The 18,264-nt window shown below is 40.5% G+C and overlaps 1 protein-coding gene across 7 annotated transcripts in view; it reads left to right on the top strand.

Annotated features, from left to right (window-relative positions):
- LOC132832275 (solute carrier family 12 member 7-like) overlaps positions 1–18,264 on the top strand; it is a 249,490-nt gene that overhangs the window by 185,607 nt on the left and 45,619 nt on the right. For all 7 annotated transcript variants that reach the window (XM_060850137.1, XM_060850131.1, XM_060850132.1 and 4 more), the window contains exons 4-10: positions 323–469; positions 1,823–1,877; positions 5,219–5,349; positions 7,715–7,956; positions 9,206–9,417; positions 13,805–13,972; positions 17,104–17,202. In XM_060850137.1, coding sequence (XP_060706120.1) covers positions 323–469; positions 1,823–1,877; positions 5,219–5,349; positions 7,715–7,956; positions 9,206–9,417; positions 13,805–13,972; positions 17,104–17,202 — 1,054 coding nt within the window. The remainder of the gene's footprint in view (positions 1–322; positions 470–1,822; positions 1,878–5,218; positions 5,350–7,714; positions 7,957–9,205; positions 9,418–13,804; positions 13,973–17,103; positions 17,203–18,264) is intronic.

Here is an 18,264-nt window from a genome sequence, read left to right on the forward strand (position 1 = left end):
GTTGTGTGTGTGAAAATGACTTTATAAATGCAAGTCTATTTATATTCATAATTTTTCAGTAATCTCAACAATATTGCAAGCAGAAATATAAAACAACCATGCTGCCTTAATAGTCTTCACTCAGGCAGAAGTACAATGGGTTTTGTTTTGCTGTATTAAGATGTGAAATTTCAAATGTAAAGTATGCTATTTAGTGACAATTGTAGCTTTGTTCAGTGTATACAATCAAGTACTGCCTGTTTCGCAGTTTCTGTGTATTGATACCCACCATTGCCTTTACTTTGTCAAATGAAGATCTAATTCTGTCAATGCTGTCTTGCAGGCTCCTCAAATGGGCACGTTTATAGGAGTCTACCTGCCATGTCTACAGAATATTCTGGGAGTTATCTTGTTTCTGCGCTTGACGTGGATTGTGGGAGCAGCAGGAATCTTTGGATCCTTTTGGATTGTCTTCATTTGCTGTGCTTGTGTAAGTTGAAAGCTGATTGGTTCCAACTGCTAGCCTTCTCTAGGAAATTAACAGCTTTTGAGAATTAGAGTTCAAAGCAATGGTTTCCTTCAGAAATGGGATGTTATGGGAATACTTTGATTATCAGGTTCTCTGTTCAGAGTACCTTAAAAATCATGCAGAGAATATTTCTCACTGAGAGGGAATTTTTTGAACAAACTTATCCATTCGATAAAATGCTTTCAGTGAATGTAGAGGGGACCATCCAAAAAAAAACTTCTCTGAATTTTGATCCTGGTGTTCAGACTAGTCAAAAATATGGGCTCAAATTCACTTAAATTAGCAATGGCAAACTGTTTTAAAAATGGATTTCACTATCAGTTTGAAATTTAGTGTAAGCCTTGTTGACCCAGGGTTACTAATTTAGGTCATAAAACTTGATATGCTGGACAAAGTTTGGGGTGTGAATCGTACAAGTGCTGAATTGCTGGGGGATTAGTAAGTACAGAATGTCATTATAATTGTTCCTGGTACTGGATCCAACCATCCATTTGATATGGTTTGCTAATAATATTCATTATGGATTACAAATCTAATATAAAAGTTCAACTTTCAACTGGATACCAGATAGCTTGCTGCTTTTGAATTAGTCCCATAAGAAACTCCGATCACAGTGGCTTGCTTGCTGGCACATACTGCAGCGTCAAAAGCTAGTCATGTGCTATTGTCCATGCTTAGCATAACACTCAATATGTTGAAAGCCTATGTAGCTATTTGAGTAGTGTAATAATAATTCCATAGTAGTTGACTTCAGTGCCATTTTAATAGATACAGAAACTAGAATTAGCCCAACAATGCCCCCTCACTTCCTGTAAGTAACGATCCAACAAAGCAATCTGTACTGACTTTTCAATTTGGTCAGTCTGGTTTTTGAAGAAAGCTGTTAATTACCAAGAGATTTGGGACTGCGGTACATGGGGAAAGATTCTTGATTGGTCAATCCAGTCAAGGGCAGTAGTGCATGAGATTACCATCAATTTGCAAGTCCTCTTTCAAGGACTGCTTGTTATCTGGACTGACACATTGCTGTTCCTTCGTAGTTAATAGTTTAAAATCCTGAAACTTCATATTTAATGGTTTTACAGGAATATTTTCTCAGTCTGTTGCAGTTAAATCAGCATAACCATTTCGACAATGCCAAAAACATGGGCAATACATCTTGGTTTTTCCAGAAGTGGGCATGTTGTAATGTCAAACTTAATTAATATTGTTGTACAAATAAACCATTTATTGGTAATTTCCTCCACTTGTTTGTCTGCTGTATAACTTTCTGTACTGAGGCAGTGCTAATTTTCATTGGACTTTACTCCACAGACCTTGCTGACTGCAATATCGATGAGTGCCATTGCAACCAATGGTGTGGTGCCAGGTAATTGAAGCCTCTTTGTAAATTGCTGCATTCCATGGAAAGCAGTTTATATTATCTGTTAGTACATCTCCCAAGGTATGGCTTGTTGGTTAATATTAATTGCCTATTAAATACAGACATTAGATTAGATTAGATTACTTACAGTGTGGAAACAGGCCCTTCGGCCCAACAAGTCCACACCGACCCGCCAAAGTGCAACCCACCCATACCCCTACATATACCCCTTACCTAACACTACGGGCAATTTAGCATGGCCAATTCACCTGACCCGCACATCTTTGGACTGTGGGAGGAAACCGGAGCACCCGGAGGAAACCCACGCAGACACGGGGAGAACGTGCAAACTCCACACAGTCAGTCGCCTGAGGCGGGAATTGAACCCAGGTCCCTGGCGCTGTGAGGCAGCAGTGCTAACCACTGTGCCACTGTGCCGCAATGTTTAACCTCTGTCTTCTCCTCTGGTTCCATTCACATCTGTTTTTTACTTCCAGCATTTAACTTCTCGTACATTTTCTGGTAAACTTTTAAACTGGTCCATCATTTCATTGAAAACACCAGAGGCCTATAACAGCATAATTATCATACAACTAATTCCCTCCTAATCCCTCATTGTCACCAAATCTTTAAGTTGCACAGTGAAGCTATGGAATGCTTTTTTGCCCGAGCACATGTAACAAGATTGACAATGTTTTATATTACAGCACAAAAGGAAGCCACTCATCCTTTCTTGCCTGTGCAAGTTCTTTGAAAGTGTTCTCTTTCTAGTCTCATTCTCTTCTTCCTTACATCTATCAAATTTCTTCTTTTGCAGTGGATGTGAGCATAAGAGGTATAGATAGTAAGTTTGCAGATGACACCAAAATTGGAGGTGTAATGGACAGCGAAGAAGGTTACTTCAGATTACAACGGGATCTTGACCAGATGGGCCAATTGGTTGAGAAGTGGCAGATGGAGTTTAATTTAGAGAAATGCAAGGTGTTGCATTTTGGGAAAGCCAGTCTTAGCAGGACTTATACACTTAATGGTAAGGTCCTAAAGAGCATTGCTGAACAAAGAGACCTTGGAGTGCAGATTCATAGCTCCTTGATAGTGGAGTTGCAGGTAGATAGGATAGTGAAGAAGGCATTTGGTATGCTTTCCTTTATTGGCCAGAATATTGTGAACAGGAGTTGGGAGGTCATGTTGCAGCTGTACAGAATGTTGATTAGGCCACTTTTGGAATATTGCGTGCAATTCTGGTCTCCTTCCTATCGGAATGATGTTGTGAAACTTGAAAGGGTTTAGAAAAATTTTTTGAGAATGTTGCTAGGATTGGAGGATTTGAGCTATAGGGAGAGGCTGAACAGGCTGGGGCTGTTTTCCATGGAGTGTCGGAGGCTGAGAGGTGACCTTGTAGAGGTTTATAAAATCATGAGGGGCATGGATAAGATCTTCCCTGGGATGGGGGAGTCCAGAGCTAGAGGGCATAGGTTTAGGGTGAGGGGGGAAAGATATGAAAGAGACCTAAGGGGCAATGTTTTCTCGCAGAGGGTGATACGTGTATGGAACGAGCTGCCAGAGGAAGTGGTGGGGGCTAGTACAATTGCAACATTTAAAAGACAGCTGGATGGGTACATGAATAGGATGGATTTGGAGGGGTAAGGGCCAGGTGCTGGCAGGTGGGACTAGATTGGGTTGGGATATCTGGTCGGCATGGATGAGTTGGACTGAAGGGTCTGTTTCCATGCTGTACATCTCTATGACTCCGACTCTATATCTGATACCATTTTCTTGTTTAACCAGAAATTGCTTTGGTGTCTACGAGACCTGTTCCATTAATTTTTCATCAAGAAATGCTCTCTGTTTTAATAATTGTGTATCAAATAATTCCTTCCCTTGCTGACTATGGTAAAATTCTAGGATCCTTGCCTCTGAATTGGAATTAGCTTTATTGTCATGTACTGACTGAAAAGTTTACAAATCGCAATCTTTGGCACCATGTTAGGTACCTACGGACAGTTTCTTATGTACAATTTCTGATGGGGAAAAATAAAGAAATAAGCCAGTAATAAGTTAGGAAAATCCAGAGATAAGTGTTCAGAATAAGTCCTTCCAACCCTGACCCTGCTGGGCTTCATCTTGAGGCCAGAAGAGTTGGGAGTCCAAGTTCACACTGAGACATGTAGTCCAGGTTGGCTTTCACCCTGGACTTTGCCACCCAAGGATGGGAGGTGGAAAAAAAAATGTAGAAAGAGAGAGCTAAGAAACTGAGGGAATGGACTAGCTCTGGTTCAGGAGTCCTATTCTACTGTCAACTTGTCAGAACGTTGTGGATTCTTTCCATTGAAGAGTTACACTTGCAATCTTGCGTGACGCTATAATTCAGTGCTGATGGACTGTTTCATTGCTGGAGATGCCATCTTTTGGATCTGATAATTTTGGTTTTGCCTACCCCATCAAAGAGACATAAGATCCCATGGCACTGTTTCGAAGTAAATATGGGAATTTTTCTCCAATGTCCTGGCCAGCATTTATTCCTATAATGTTACTAAAATAAATTAACTGCCCTTGGTATTGCTGCTTTGCTGCTGGATTTCCTATGTTAAATCAATGTTCGCACATCAAATATAATTCACTGGCTGTAAAGTACTTGGAAATCTTCAGCAGGTTTGATAGCTGCTGTATAAGTGCAAGTTTGTTATATCATTCTTTGATATCCTTACTGCAACCACAACTCTGGGCAGTTAATGGCCATGAACTGAACTAGGGACAGCAATCAAATCAAACAACCTTAACTTGTGCTTTTACTTAGGGATTTGAAATAGCCTTGGCAGTAATTTTGGTGATATCTGTAGATGACCAAGCAATGCATTAATATTTTCATAGAAGGACAAGCTTTTCTTTGTTTTCTATGTAGTGTATTTAGTCTCTTTCAGTGTCTCTGTGCTTTGCACCAAGTAAATTGTTTCTTCTGTTGTTTACTGCTGATATAAAGGGCACAATGAGCTTCCACAAATAACAATGAAGTAAACTGGGCCATTGCTCACATGCTCTGAGAAATTTCTGAGATGTTTCCATCACTTTGTCCAAGGTGCAGCACAGCGTTTGGTTACAAGCATGCATACAGGTTATCCATGATACTGTGGCACAGAAATGGCAGTGCAATTTAGCAGTTCTGTGGAAATTCCTATCCAAAATCTAGTATAAATAGTCAGTGGAGAGGTTGAGCATAATGTTAATCTGCTCTTGAAAGTTTTGTGCTAAAGTGTTTTTGTTTTTATTCTGCACTCTACTTCTGATCAGAATTGTTCTTTCCTCCTTTCACCATTATCACATAGTTATGTTCCTTTTTTCTCCCACAGCCGGAGGCTCATATTACATGATTTCGAGGTCACTGGGCCCAGAGTTTGGAGGGGCTGTAGGCCTTTGCTTTTATCTGGGAACCACATTTGCTGGAGCTATGTACATCCTGGGAACGATTGAAATCCTTCTGGTGAGTTGCTGCACTGTTAAGGAACAGGATTAAGTACAAAGTATTTGTACTATCCCACTTCTTTCAAAGCTGTATAAAAGTTGGAAAAAAACATCCATTAGCGCAAAAATGGGGAGAAAAAAGTAGATCATACTTGAGGTGGTTCCATTATTTAATCAGATAATGCCTGACCTTTAATTTAAATGTGCTGGAGTATGTTTTGAACTTAGTTTTTTGACTCAAGGTGAAAATGCCACAGCTCTTGCTAAAGCTGTTCAATTCAGCTTTGAAGGGCATCTTTTCTTGTTGGGTCATAGTTCCTTGGGTTAATGTCAGTTCTCTGGTACTTGATTTTTCTGTATGTGTTAAAACAGAGATTCTCTAAGTAGCACTGAGGACCAGAATCCCCAACTACATTTTGCTGATTACTTAGCTGGGGCCTCCTGTCCTTGGTTTTGTTTGACTGCAGAAGGTTTTTTTTAAAACACGTTCAAAACGTTAAATGATTTCTGGTTCTTTTAAAGTCAAAAGTTTCCAAGTATACTTCAATCATAATTAACATAGAGGCATGAAATTAGTATTTTTAATGAAAGATAGGTTTCTCTGTAATTAAAGATGTCATGAAACTGCATTTTCCATAATTGAACAGTTCAAAGTCACACAAGCATTTGTGCTAATTATAAGGTTATTCATTGCGGAGAATGGGGGGTGGGCGGAGGTGGTGATGGGGTAATGCTCCTACTTTTCCTCCCATGATTAATATAAAGAGAAAGCATGCTTGTTCCAATAATTTGTAGGCCAGTTCCTGTCTTGTCCTTGTATCGTCTGTTAACTAGAGTATATCCAAAACATTCCACTCTTGTTATCCTAACTTATTGATTCCCATTTGCCATTCATTCTTGTGTTCACTAATCTACATTGGTACTGAAGATCTGTGACCCCTCAAGAGGGGCCTCTTGGTTTGAGATTGGTCAAAAGAATCAACAAATGCAGTCTGTTCAAAAGCAAGGGTAATTGAATTAAGGTACCTTGACACAATTCTATCCAGCAACACAGATAAAGCTTCTGTGTTCTATGGTGAAGTTGCACAATTACATTTGAAAATTGCACATTTATTTTTTAAGAAATAGTAAAGCCTTAATTACAAGAAAGGCCAATCACCTACAATAAGGTGACATGATTTACAGCAAGTTAATCCAATGACATTTCCTGGAAAAGGGTTCTTAATTACAAGAGAAGTCCAATAAACTGTAATGATTAGATTAGATTAGACTACTTAGTGTGGAAACAGACCCTTCGGCCCAACAAGTCCACACTGACCCTCCGAAGAGCAACCCAGCCAGACCCATTCCTCTACATTTGCCCTTCGTGTTAGGTGAAGGGGTAATTTAGCATGGCCAATTCACCTAACCTGCACATTTTTGGACTGTGGGAGGAAACTGGAGCACCTGGAGGAAACCTACGCAAACACTGTGAGAATATGCAAACTCCACACAGACAGTTGCCTGAGGCGGGAATTGGACCTGGGTCTCTGGCGCTGTGAGGCAGCCGTGCTAACCATTGTGCCACTGTAATATAGTGACATGATTGAAGACCGGCTAATCCAATGGTATTCTTTTGGAAAAGATGTCTTATTTACGTAAATTGTCATGCCATGTATCAGTTCAAGGTTAGTTCAAATGGTCAATTAATGTGTCAGTATTCATTTTAAGAAAACTTTATTGTCCTCTTATCTTTGAATTTCAGCTTAATTCTGCAAATCAGCAGTACAGGTTCACAGGTCGTTTTATACTATTCTTTTAAATCGAGAAACCATTTTGTGATAAATAAAAATCTACATATACCTGTTGCCTAAATTCAAATTTCGGATCCTCCATCCTATCTCGGCTTTAAACTTCACAGTAAATGTGTGGCCTTGTCCATTGTATATCTGTAGCTTCCCTCCAGGCCCCTGGACTCTTGCATGTTCCTGAATTTCTTTGATTAATCCCATTGGTGGTTGCCTATGTTCTGGAAATTCCTCCCTCAAATTTTCTATCTCTCTTACCCACCTCCACTAGTTCTTCGCATATTTTCTAAATCCGAGGTTGCTTCGCTTTGCTTAATATTATCCTTCCAGCAAAGACAAATTTGGACTGGGCCGATACCTTTACCTTTTTACCTTTAATAGTTAGATAACTAGGAAATACTTTTGAGACCACTCTTTTTTTTAAAGAATAGTAATTAGTACCAATGGAAACATACCTGAAGTTGAACTTGTGTTCACATTTGCCGTGTGTGACAGATGTAGAAATTGTAGAGAGGTTGATGCCATTCTGTGTCTGTTACCAAAATAATATAAATCTGTAAATTATCGAATGTTGAGTTTATATACACTTTCTTCCAGACCTACATTGTTCCAAGCGCGGCTATCTTCAAAGCAGATGATCCCAGCCAAGAAACCCAGACCATGCTGAATAACATGAGAGTTTATGGTACATGCACCATCACCTTAATGGCTACTGTGGTATTTGTCGGAGTCAAATACGTCAACAAACTGGCTCTGGTTTTCCTTGCCTGTGTTATCCTTTCCATCCTTGCCATCTATGCAGGAGTCATCAAAACTGCCTTCAGTCCACCTGATTTTCCGTAAGTACATCCAAGCATCAGTCACCTCAAAGGAGCTGCTCCAAGCGTTCTTTGGAGAGAGCCTGGTCACTTTTGAAATGAAAAATAAGTTGAGCATTTTGAGATAGCACAGGATTAGAAGTAAAAAAAACTAACCTATTTTCTCTCTCATAGATCATTCAGCATCTTGAACTTGAATGTCATTTAGATAAACACTGATCTGCATCTTGACCCTCCTTACTGAATAAACTTTCATTATCATTTACCTTAGCTCTGTAGCCTTACCTGACAAAAATCAGTCTTGAAGTTTCCAGTTGAACTAGTGTCACCTGATTTCTGGCAATATGTTCGGATTTTCTGTTGTCCCTTGTGTGAAAATGTACCTTGTGTCATTGTGCCTAAATAACCTAGCTTTAATGTTAGGGTATTGTCACTTTGTTCACAATACTTACACCAGAGGACATAAGTTCTCTCTATCTACCCCATAAATTGCTTTATCATGTTAAAACTCTTAATTTGATTATCCCTTGATCATCTTTACAGAAATACAAGCCTAGTATATGAAGTTCATCATAATTTAACCTTTTATCTTTTTTAAGTTTTCTTGCCTCCTCAAGATGCTGGTTGATACTGTGGTGCATATTTGCACATACTGAAAATTGGGCAAGATATTGAACAATTTGCAGGATTCCAGTGTCCACAGGACCGTTCCTCAGCATCTTCCTGAGAGGAGACACAGAATGGGGAAGGCCGCAGACACAGATGTCAACTAGTTAATATGTCTGTCCTCTGTAAAATTAGTTCATTTGTGTTTAGATTGGTCACTGACCTTTCTGTTTTTCCTCAAATATATCACACTGCTCATTCAACATCCCACAAACAATTTTCTTTTTTTTTTTGGTTAAATATTAGGAAGACTGATTACCCTTGTGGTAATCTTCACCTCACACTCCAATCCCTTGGCTATTGACCCTGTCCCTGGCAAACATTTGAAACTGAATCAGATTTTTGGCAACCTTTCTGCCAAATCCAACCCAAAGATGACTTTGAAGAAAATTGAAAGTTGGGAGAGATGTACGAGAGGCATCTGAATCAATATTGCTGTATCTCACCATTAATAGGACAGTTATGGATGTGGAACTAGAAAACTATTTCCAAGGTTATGAAACCCCATTCTTGTTAGCAAATGACTTTGTTTACCCTTGTTCTTGTCTTTGTCGTTTTATTTACACTGCCATTTTATACATTACTATTTCCCCCACTTCCACAGCCTCTGTATGCTTGGAAATCGGACTTTAGCCAGCAAAGCCTTTGATTTATGTGCTAAGGTCAGCACTGTAGGCAACCAGACAGTGACAACGCAACTCTGGCGACTCTTTTGTGATAGCCCTTACCTCAACGCCACATGTGATGAATACTTCAATCTCAACAATGTCACTATAATTCAAGGGATACCTGGGATTGCAAGCAGAGTAATAAGTGGTGAGTGTTTGTTTGGTTGTAAAAGTAGATTATTCCAGCAATTGTATGAGAACGAGTCTTTAATCGACAAGTTAATCTGTGGCAGGAATCTGAACTCACTCAAAAAATTCTCTGCCCCACCGTAAAGAAGATAAAACTTCCTGTCTTCATAACAGTAATTGCACTGTCTTTTTTTTCCCCCAAATTATTGAGTTTTTCGAAGAAGTGATGAAGAGGATTGATGAGGGCAGAGTGGTGGATGTGATCTATGTGGACTTCAGTAAGGCATGCGACACCATTCTCCATAAGAAACTAGTTAGCAAGGTTAGGGAGAATTAGCCATTTGGATACAGAACTGGCTGAAAGTTGGAAAACAGAGGGTGGTGGTGGAGGATTGTTTTTTAGATTGGAGGCCTGTGGCCAATGGAGTACCACAAGGATCGGTGCTGGGTCCACAACTTTGTCATTTATATAAATGATTTGGATGTGAGCTTAATAGATACAATTAGTAAGTTTGCAGATGACACCAAAATTGGAGGTGTCGTGGACAGTGAAGAAGGTTACCTCAGATTACAACAGGATCTTGATCAGATGGGCCAATGGGCTGAGCAGTGGCAGATGGAGTTTAATTTAGATAAATGTGACTTGCTACATTTTGGGAAAGCAAATCTTAACAGGACTTATACACTTAATGGTAAGGTCTTCGGAAGTATTGCTGAACAAAGAGAGCTTGAACTGAAGGTTCATAACTCCTTGAAAGTGGAGTCGCAGGTGGATAGGATAAGTGAAGAAGGCGTTTGGTATGTTTTTTTCTTTATTGGTCAGAGTATTGAGTACAGGAGTTAGGAGGTCACATGTACAGGACATTTTTTAGGCTATTTGGAATACTGTGTGCAGTTCTGGTCTCCTTCCTATCGGAAGGATGCTGTGAGACTTGAAAGGGTTCAGAAAAGATTTACAAGGATGTTGCAAGGGTTGGAGGATTTGAGCTATTGGGAGAGGTTGAATAGGCTGGGGCTGTTTTCCCTGGAGCGTCGGAGGTTGAGGGGTGACTTCAGTGTCATGAGGGGCATAGATAGGGTAAATAGCAAGGTTTTTTCCCTGCTGTGGTGGAGTCCAGAACTAAGAAGGTATAGGTTTAGGGTGAGAGGGGAAAGATATGGAAGAGACCTAAAGGGGCAGGTTTTTCATGCAAAGGGTGGTGTGTGTGTGGAATGAGCTGCCAGAGGAAATGATGGAGGCTGGTACAATTGCAACATTTAAAAGGTATTTGGATGGGTATATGAATAGGAAGGGTTTGGAGGGATATGGGCCAGGTGCTGGCAGGTTGGACTAGATTGGGTTGAGATATCTGGTCGCCATGGACAAGTTGGACCAGAGAGTCGGTTTCTGGGCTGTGCATCTCTATGACTCTAAATGATTTGTTGGTACACTTGTAAAAGTAGAGGCAAAATACTGCTGGAAAGAAGAAACAAAAACAACGTTAGAAAACTCAGCTGATCGGTCAGCATCTCTAGCAAGAAATATAGAATTAATGCTTCTGGTCCAGAACCTTTTTTCAGGACCAATTTAATTTATTTTATTTTTCATTGCTGAAATATATAGTAAATGGTGTTAACTGTACTTTGATAATAGTTTAGGCAGTGTTACCCTTGCTTATATCTCATTCCTGATGAAGGGCTTATACCTGAAATGTCGAATTTCCTGTTCCTTGGATGCTGCCTGACCTGCTGCGCTTTTCCAGCAATACATTTTCAGCTCTTGCTTATATCTCCCCATCACCTGTTATTTTGAAGTTTCAATCATACAGTGATATACCACAGCAAGAGACCGTTCAGCTTGTCGTACTTGTGTTGGGTCTTTGAAATGGTATCCAAGTAGTTCTAGTCTCTGATTCTTTTGTCCATGACCAATGCTGGTAATGTTACAGAAACTTATCCCTGATGGTTTTCTATTTTCATTTTGTAACTACCATTATAAATGTATCTGGGTCCACTAATAACCTGTTTGGATCAAAGGATATTTTCTTCCTTCCTTCAGTACTGCACCAAATTTCAATTTATGCTATCACACATGGTATATCCCTAAACTCTCTTGTCCGCTGTGTTAGTATCTAACATGTTTTTGGGCTGTCTTGAGACTGTGCATAAGCGCCCGTGAGTTTTTAAAAAATTAATTTATGCAAAGTTGGTGATGCAGGCTTGGCTAACACTTATTACCCATTCCTAGTCATTATTGAGAAGGTAGTGGTGAGCTGCCTTCCTGAACTGCTGTGGTAGACCCATAATGCCCTTGGGGAGGGACTTCAAGGATTTTGACCCCACGACAGTGATGAAACTGTGATTTTCCAAATCTGGATGGTGAGTGGCTTGGAGACGAACTTGCAGATGGAGGTATTCCCATGTATCTGCTGCCCTTGTCCTTCTGGATGGTAGTTGTTGTGGACTTGGAAGGTGCTGTCTAAAGATCTTTAGTGAATTGCTGCAATGCATCTTGTAAGCGGTACACAGTGTTGCTGATGAAGGGAATGAATGTTGACATTTGTAAAAGAACACAGTCAATATATCATGATTAAATATGGATTTTAAAATTCTAGTAATTTTAGCTGGATGGAAAGTAATCCTTTCCTCAGTTTAAGGTAGAAGGTGAAGAAAAGAATTTGAACTTGTTCGGTGAATCTCAACCTCACCATAATGAGGGGCTACGTTTGTTTGGAGGTGGAAGGATGGCAATAAACCTGTTTGGAGAAGGAATGAAAGACCAACTGGAAGCATTTGAAGAGATGGCATCAGATTCTGTTAAGTTTGAAGCTTCAAATCTTGGAAGACAAAGGCAGCTAATGCACAAGTGAACCATTAATGAAATGGGAATCTTCAGCTCAACTTCAGAAGTATTATTCATGATATTTCTAAGCTTGTAAATTCCACTTCAGTGATGCACGACACTCTTTTCATCCAGCGGAAAATAAAATATACCGATTTAGGTTTTTGCTTTCAAATTGCCATCCTCAAATAGAACGTTGTCTGGAACAAAGCAGCCATAGTTTGAGCTCTAAATTACATCACTTTTTCAGCCATACTCCTCAGTCGCTAATCTAGATACAGATGCACTGCTAGGATTTGACAGACTTCACTCATGGAAAACTTGACGTCAAAATGCTGGAAGCAGGATTGGACAGCATCCTATGGCAGAACGAGAAACTAAATAAATGAGCTGAATTATCAGGGTCAGGGGCTCAAGGCAGGAAGGAAACTTAGAGAGGATAGTGACAGACGAAAACCCTGCCTCCTTCTTGCCTTGCCAGAATTAAGTTCTGGGCAAGTAGGCCCAAGCTTCACCTTCCTGTCCTGCATTAAGGTCCTTAAAGTGGCCAGTTAATGACCAGCTAAGCGCCTCAGCCAAGTGAGTTGGGCTGAAATTATCAAGCTTTAGTTGGGAATCAGCTTGCCTTAACAATTGTAGGGGCTTCTGTGACACATTGGTCACGTCTTATTTAAGAGGCAGGAGCCCAGATTGAAATCCCACCTGCTCCAGAGGTGTGCAATAACATCTCTGAACACGTCGATTGGAAAATATCTATCCTAACCAGCGGACACAGACTTTCATTGGTGGCTTCGAAATGCAGGGCTAACATTAACTTGCACTGGGGAACACGTGAGGAATTGGACCTAGGAATCCAAAACAACTTCCTTTCCATCCCAGGAAGTTGCCCTGGTAACAGCCACACACTCCATCGTGGCACCACAGCAGTCGGGAGCAGCCAGCCTTTGTTTTCCTGAAACTTCCTTGCCCTGGGTCACACTTCTCATAGAATGGTTAGTAGCTGGCAACCAATTAGCTGAATGGCTGTCTGAAGATAGAGAAAGCTTCCCCACCTTTGTAGATGGAAGAAATTTTGCCATGAAATTCTGCTGCATGAAAACTCGAGGAAAGATACTTTCCAGTGTTCCAGATTTAATGAAACCTCCAGAACCTAAAAGTAAATGTCTCTCTTGCTTCTGACACTGCTTGATTTGCTGACCATTTTCCAACATCTTTTATTTTTGCTTCCGATTCTTGGAATCTGCCGTACTTTGCTGCTAAAGAATGTGTTTTCAGCCTGGATGAAGTGAGACGTCAAAATGGAAATTATGTCAAGTCAAATGATTTGATTTTCCGTCAATGGACCTGTCAGTAGTACAGCCTATGGAGAAACAGTGAATAGCTTACAGTAGACTCTAGGTTTCAGCGTTTTGTTGTCTGTAAACAATGGAAGTTACTATCAGTTTTACAGTTCCAACAGCAGCGGGAGCGGACTGTCTTGCTGTCATGACAGCTGCGTAATCTACGCCGTTACTTTTCATTATTTTGAACTAATTATTTCTCCACCATGATTCTTTGATTTTATTTTTCTTTCTGTTCCCACCAGAAAATATCTGGAGTACATATGGGTCACAGGGGGAGTTGTTGGAAAAGAGAGGACTGCCTTCTGTGCCTGCCTCGGAGAGTGCAGCAAACACAAGACTCCCGTACGTCTTCAGTGACATTGCGACCTACTTCACTATGCTGGTTGGCATCTACTTCCCATCTGTGACAGGTCAGATTTATGGCTGGGAAGGAACTATGAGATGTACAGTTACTGTTCAGCCTTCTGCATAACATGTTGTTTCACATTTGCACTGCTAAAATAACTCTTTGTAACCCTCATTAATTGTTATTTTCAGCTAAACTGACTTGTTTCCTGAAGTGTTGTACTGCTTGCATTATGGATGAAACCAAACCCCCTCAAAATGTTCAGAAGTTAGCGTAGACCATAACTTTTTAAAGATAAATGTAATGTGTTGCATTCCAGATGCAATTCAATTTGGCAAACTACCAGCAAAACACACTTTCTTCATCCACTCTAGTTAAAATATAACAGAAAGAAAGAAAGAAAGAATTGGAATAACTCAATCCTATTGGAAAACTTAAAAGTAGATACAGTAATTGTTGGATCTTATTTTTCTAATGAGAGTCTGAGTCTAGTGATAGATTCAGGTACAATTTAATTTCGGCACAACTGTTACACCTCTTATTTCCTTTACAGTAAGGCTCACAAAACCTTCAGGTTGAAAATTGTTAAAATTGAGAGCACACACACGCCCCTTTTTGATACTCTTGATCAGCAGCACTGGGATGTCTCTTGGTGTCATTGAACAACAAAGAGATAGACAGGCTGGTGGTTCACAAATGGTCAAGGTATTTTCAGAGTTCAATAGGAAGGGCGGGACCACTTCTGCCTGAAACTGTTTTGAATCTTTATTTTTTGGTGATTTGTTTTGCACATACATGGATCTATAGCCACAGTGGAATCTATATAGAGTCATAGAGATGTACAGCATGGAAACCGACCTTTCGGTCTAACACATCCATACCGACCAGATATCCCAACCTAATCTAGTCCCACCTGCCAGCACCCGGCCCATATCCCTCCAAATCCTTCCTATTCATATACCCATCCAAATGCCTCTTAAATGTTGCAATTGTACCAGCCTCCACCACATCCTCTGGCAGCTCGTTCCATATATGTACCACCCTCTGCGTGAAAAAGTTGCCCCTTAGGTCTCTTTTATATCTTGCCCTTCTCACCCTAAACCTATGCCCTCTAGTTCTGGACTCCAGGGAAAAGACTTTGTCTATTTATCCTATCCATGCCCCTCATAATTTTGTAAACCTCTACAAGGCCATCCCTCAGCCTCCGATGCTCCAGGGAAAACAGCCCCAGCCTGTTCAGCCTTTCCCTGTAGCTCAGATCCTCCAAGCCTGGCTACATCCTTGTAAATCTCTTCTGAACCCTTTCAAGTTTCACAACATCTTTCCGATAGGAAGGAGACCAGAATTGCACGCAATATTCCAACAGTGGCCTAACCAATGTCCTGTACAGCTGCAACATGACCTCCCAATTCCTGTACTCAATACTCTGACCGATAAAGGAAAGCATACCAAACGCCGCCTTCACTATCCTGTCTATCTGCAACTCCACTTTCAAGGAGCTATGAACCTGCACTCCAAGGTCTCTTTGTTCAGCAACACTCCCTGGGACCTTACCATTAAGGGTATAAGTCCTGCTAAGATTTGCTTTCCCAAAATGCAGCACCTCGCATTTATTTAATTTATGAATTAAACTCCATCTGCCACTTCTCAGCCCATTGGCCCATCTTGTCCAGATCCTGCTGTAATCTGAGGTAACCCTCTTCGCTGTCCACTATACCTCCAATTTTGGTATCAACTGCACACTTATTAACTGTACCTCTTATGCTCGCATCCAATTCATTTATGTTAATGACAAAAAGTAGAGGGCCCACCACCGATCCTTGAGGCACTCCATTGGTCACAGGCCTCCAGTCTGAAAAACAACCCTCCACCACAACCCTCTGTCTTCTACCTTTGAGCCAGTTCTGTATCCAAATGGCTAGTTCTCCCTGTATTCCATGAGATCTAACCTTGCTAATCAGTTTCCCATGGGGAACCTTGTCAAACGCCTTACTGAAGTCCATATAGATCACATCTACTGCTCTGCCCTCATTAATCTTCTTTGTTACTTCTTCAAAAAACTCAATCAATCTATGATAGTCTGAGGAATCTTAACTAAAACCTACTCTTCATATTGTCAAGAGAAACAACTACTTTGTTTCTTATCTATGTAAGCAATTGAAGCTGCACATTCTTTCCCAACCAGTAACCTTAATTAAGCAGTCCTGTTATTGTTCAACTTGCTGTAACTATATGAAGAAAACGTTTTCCTAAGGTTCTCAATCTACTATCACCATATTCTGCTGCATTCTGTTGGCCATTTTCTGTTCAGTTATGGGAAGCCATCAGCCACTTTGTGCTACTTAATTATGGGCAACCCTAACAGTATCTATTACTAATTAACCATTTCAACATAGTAGTAACCTGTAAAAAAGAGGCAAGTTCAGAAAACAGATTGTCTCTCATGCTACTCAAGGAGCTCTAGAAGAAAATTGAGAGAGATTGTAGGAGAGATTCACTGCAGCTTCTAGCCCTGCTGAGACCCCAGCAACAACTGCTGAAAAACCTAAAGATCTTGATTCTGAGATACAACCCCACCCATTCAGGCAGCTTCTATTATTCCAACTTTAAAACACCCTAAGACCTCGCAAACTGTGTACTGTAGTTGTTCTGTTAGACTCTTTGTAACCACTGCCTGAAAACCTCTCTTCACAAAAAAAAACCCAGAACAAAATAACCTCTTAAAGCCATATTATTGTCACACTTTGAATTCTGGCTGATATTCAGGGTCTTCTCCAGGTGTAACCTTTTGGGATTTTTATTTCCCTGGCACTACTGGTGCTCCTAGCAGAATGAGAATTTTTACAAGCATTTTCCTCATTCACCAAAATCTGCACCCAGAAATATGCTGACATTAACATGTGTCCACGTTGAGCCCTTATCCCCATCTGTGGTAAAAGCCAATGGAAATCAGTGTCCTTTGCCCATGATCATGGCTTTGAACTTTGCATACAAACTGAACCTAATGCTTGAAACTTTAAGTTGAATTACACAGATAGCTGAACAGAACTGTACAAGTGAATCGACATAATGTTTGGTGAGATTAAAGGCCATGAGTATTTAAATACAGTTGTAAAACAGCAAGGATGAGAGCTTGTATACCTTTAATGAATAACGCACTCAAATCTGATAAAGGTTCTTTTTTTCCTTCAACAGGCATCATGGCTGGCTCAAACAGATCTGGAGACTTGAAGGATGCTCAGAAGTCCATCCCTACTGGAACACTGTTAGCAATTATTACGACTTCTTTCATTTGTATCCTTACCCTGGGAAATTCTCACATTAAATTGAATCTCCAAAATTAAAAGTACTAGAAATTTCAAAAGGTTCTGGGGACCCAGGGCCCTGGTTGCTATGGTACTGCATAGATAAAACGGATCATGAAGGTGGTTTCAGTAGATCTCTAATAACTGGTGGAATGAAACCTAAACCGTCAGTAAACATTTATGTAAGAATCCCACTAGCTAAAGCTCTTTGGGGCTTTAAGGTTAACAGTGCCACCAGCCATCCATGTGTATCATGCCTCACGCTAGTGATCATTCAGAGTAAGCAATAAATATTGCCATTGTAGCTGCCATCCCACAAATGCCGTTTTTAAAAAAAAATTAAATTATGAAAAAACTCGATTTATTTGTAATACCAGAAGCAAACAGATTAACATTGCAATGCAGTTAGATTCTCAGCAAGTCACTCCACAGATGACAGGGGAGGCAATGGCCTAGTGATATATTTCTGGACTGTTAATACAGAAATCGGGGTAATGTCCTGGGGACCCAGGTTCAAATCCCACCATGGCAGATGATGGTATTTGAATTCAATAACTCTGAAATCAAGAATCTAAAATGATTAAGATAAATCAGTTGTCAGGAAAAAGCTGACCAGGTAAGGTTGTCAGTTTACTTCCCAAAGGACATTCATCTGACTGATGAATGTCCTTTAGAGACGGAAACTGATAATCTTACTTGGATTGGCAGGTATGTGACTCCAGACCCACAGCAATGTTGTTGACTTTTAACTTGGTTCTTTGCAATTATGGATGGGCAATAAATGTTGGCGCAGCCAGTGACGAACCCCCCCCCCCCCCCCCCCCCCCCCCCCCGCCCCCCCCCCACACACACACACACACACAATATCCCATGAATAAATTTTAAAAAGACTTTATCTTCAATACTGCACCAGGACACTTTCCACGCGATGAGCTAGAATGTTGCCAGTTGGGTCTCATTTGCAAATCAGTGCATTCCCTTCAAGCTATTTTCATTGAACTAACTGCAACATTAGTTTTAATTCTTTGCTCATGCCACAGGGTAATGCGCT

Source organism: Hemiscyllium ocellatum, chromosome 34, assembly GCF_020745735.1.
Source record: "Hemiscyllium ocellatum isolate sHemOce1 chromosome 34, sHemOce1.pat.X.cur, whole genome shotgun sequence".
Classification (NCBI taxonomy): Eukaryota; Metazoa; Chordata; class Chondrichthyes; order Orectolobiformes; family Hemiscylliidae; genus Hemiscyllium; species Hemiscyllium ocellatum.